Source organism: Palaemon carinicauda, unplaced genomic scaffold (assembly GCF_036898095.1).
Source record: "Palaemon carinicauda isolate YSFRI2023 unplaced genomic scaffold, ASM3689809v2 scaffold223, whole genome shotgun sequence".
Classification (NCBI taxonomy): Eukaryota; Metazoa; Arthropoda; class Malacostraca; order Decapoda; family Palaemonidae; genus Palaemon; species Palaemon carinicauda.
The window spans coordinates 194,689-196,958 of record NW_027169844.1 but is presented as its reverse complement, the minus strand read 5'-3'; the positions used below and the strand labels follow the sequence as shown (position 1 = coordinate 196,958).

At 35.2% G+C, this 2,270-nt stretch overlaps 1 protein-coding gene across 1 annotated transcript; it reads right to left on the bottom strand.

Annotated features, from left to right (window-relative positions):
* Positions 1 to 903: 903 nt before the first annotated feature.
* LOC137636076 (golgin subfamily A member 6-like protein 25) lies at positions 904 to 1,518 on the bottom strand. Its single transcript, XM_068368502.1, has one exon. It carries the CDS (start codon positions 1,516 to 1,518, stop codon positions 904 to 906), a length of 615 nt encoding a protein of 204 aa, XP_068224603.1.
* Between the last annotated feature and the right edge of the window lie 752 nt (positions 1,519 to 2,270).

Sequence of the window (2,270 nt, the reverse complement as noted above, 5' to 3'; positions counted from 1 at the left end):
GTTTACTTACAAAAGTAAACTAAAACTAATACTTTCCTCAAAAACTCTACTGAAACTTATTCTAAGAATATTTTCCACATGCATTTTTTTTCTTTTATTTTGGCTTTTATGTTTTTACTTTCTTTGGATTTTTTTTATATATACATATATCTTTGTTCTTATAATTTAGGAAGGATTTCATTTATCTACATGCAAAAAATTTGCCAAATGCAGCGAACATATCTTTAAACACTGTTTTCTTTTGCTTTCGAGTACTTCGATGCTTTTGCCTCCACTGATTGTATTATGCTTTTGCTGGGTTATAATAGTAACGGTACTGCTGACGTTGATCCCTCTGTCCTGGCTGTTGCCTTTGGCAGGGTGGTTTAATCTCTGCGTCGTATTAATTTTTGCTTTGTTCATCCATCAGAACAGTTTTAGCTTTACCACTTTTTTAACCTTCTCCTCGAATGCCTCCTGTATGAATTCGGGTCTGTCCCTGTGTCTGTCCGGATATAACTTCAAGGCCAAGCCTTTGAAGGCTATTAAAATTTCTGCCCTTGTGGCCGTCTGACCCACACCCAAAACCTCATAATGGCTTTGGCTTTCCCATTTCCCCTTTAGTGCCTTACCATCTTCTATGAAGTTCAAACATTCCTCAGATCCCTTTACTGTTCTAACAGCTTCGAAGTCATTCATGGCAGCGTCTAAAAGGCCAAGTTTGAGAAGGTGCTTCCCTCGTAGCATGTAGGCTCTGCATCCTTGAAGACCTTTCTCAACGGCTTGGCAGCAGTCCAACATAATATCCGGGTCAAGGGGGTTTCCGGAGGCTGCGTTCGCTTCAGTTCGAAGGAGATGCAGAAGAGCATTTTCAGTTTTTAGAATTTCCAGTAACTTTTCTTGGTCCTTTATCTGAAGATCTTTTTAGACGCAGTCATTCTCGAGTTCTATTTTCTTATTATGGATTTGCTTAAATTCTTCCATTTCCTCCATTTCCGTTTTAAGAATTTCCTGTTTCTTCTCCTGTTCCTTCATCAGAAGATCTTTTTGGAAGCAGTCGTTTTGCAGTTTCTCTATTTTCTTATTATGGATTTTCATAAATTCCTCCATTTCCTCCATCTCTGTTTTAAGAATTTCTTGTTTCTTCTCCTGTTCCTTCATCTGAAGATCTTTTTGGTAGAGGTCGTTTTGCAGTTTTTCTATTTTCTTAATATGGATTTGCTTAAATTCTTCCATTTCCTCCATTTCCGTTTTAAGAATTTCTTGTTTCTTCTCCTGTTCCTTCATCTGAAGATCTTTTTGGTAGAGGTCGTTTTGCAGTTTTTCTATTTTCTTAATATGGATTTGCTTAAATTCTTCCATTTCCTCCATTTCTGTTTTAAGAATTTCTTGTTTCTTCTCCTGTTTCTTCATCTGAAGATCTTTTTGGTAGAGGTCGTTTTGCAGTTTTTCTATTTTCTTAATATGGATTTGCTTAAATTCTTCCATTTCCTCCATTTCCGTTTTAAGAATTTCTTGTTTCTTCTCCTGTTTCTTCATCTGAAGATCTTTTTGGTAGAGGTCGTTTTGCAGTTTTTCTATTTTCTTATTATGGATTTGCTTAAATTCTTCCATTTCCTCCATTTCCGTTTTAAGAATTTCTTGTTTCTTCTCCTGTTCCTTCATCTGAAGATCTTTTTGGTAGAGGTCGTTTTGCAGTTTTTCTATTTTCTGATTATGGATTTGCTTAAATTCTTCCATTTCCTCCATTTCCGTTTTAAGAATTTCTTGTTTCTTCTCCTGTTCCTTCATCTGAAGATCTTTTTGGTAGAGGTCGTTTTGCAGTTTTTCTATTTTCTTATTATGGATTTGCTTAAATTCTTCCATTTCCTCCATTTCCGTTTTAAGAATTTCTTGTTTCTTCTCCTGTTCCTTCATCTGAAGATCTTTTTGGTAGAGGTCGTTTTGCAGTTTTTCTATTTTCTTAATATGGATTTGCTTAAATTCTTCCATTTCCTCCATTTCCGTTTTAAGAATTTCTTGTTTCTTCTCCTGTTCCTTCATCTGAAGATCTTTTTGGTAGAGGTCGTTTTGCAGTTTTTCTATTTTCTTAATATGGATTTGCTTAAATTCTTCCATTTCCTCCATTTCCGTTGTAAGAATTTCTTGTTTCTTCTCCTGTTTCTTCATCTGAAGATCTTTTTGGTAGAGGTCGTTTTGCAGTTTTTCTATTTTCTTATTATGGATTTGCTTAAATTCTTCCATTTCCTCCATTTCCGTTTTAAGAATTTCTTGTTTCTTCTCCTGTTCCT

Bases quoted from the DNA above. Each gene is read 5' to 3' on its own strand.
- LOC137636076 (XM_068368502.1), bottom strand. From the start codon at position 1,518: ATGAAGAAACAGGAGAAGAAACAAGAAATTCTTAAAACGGAAATGGAG.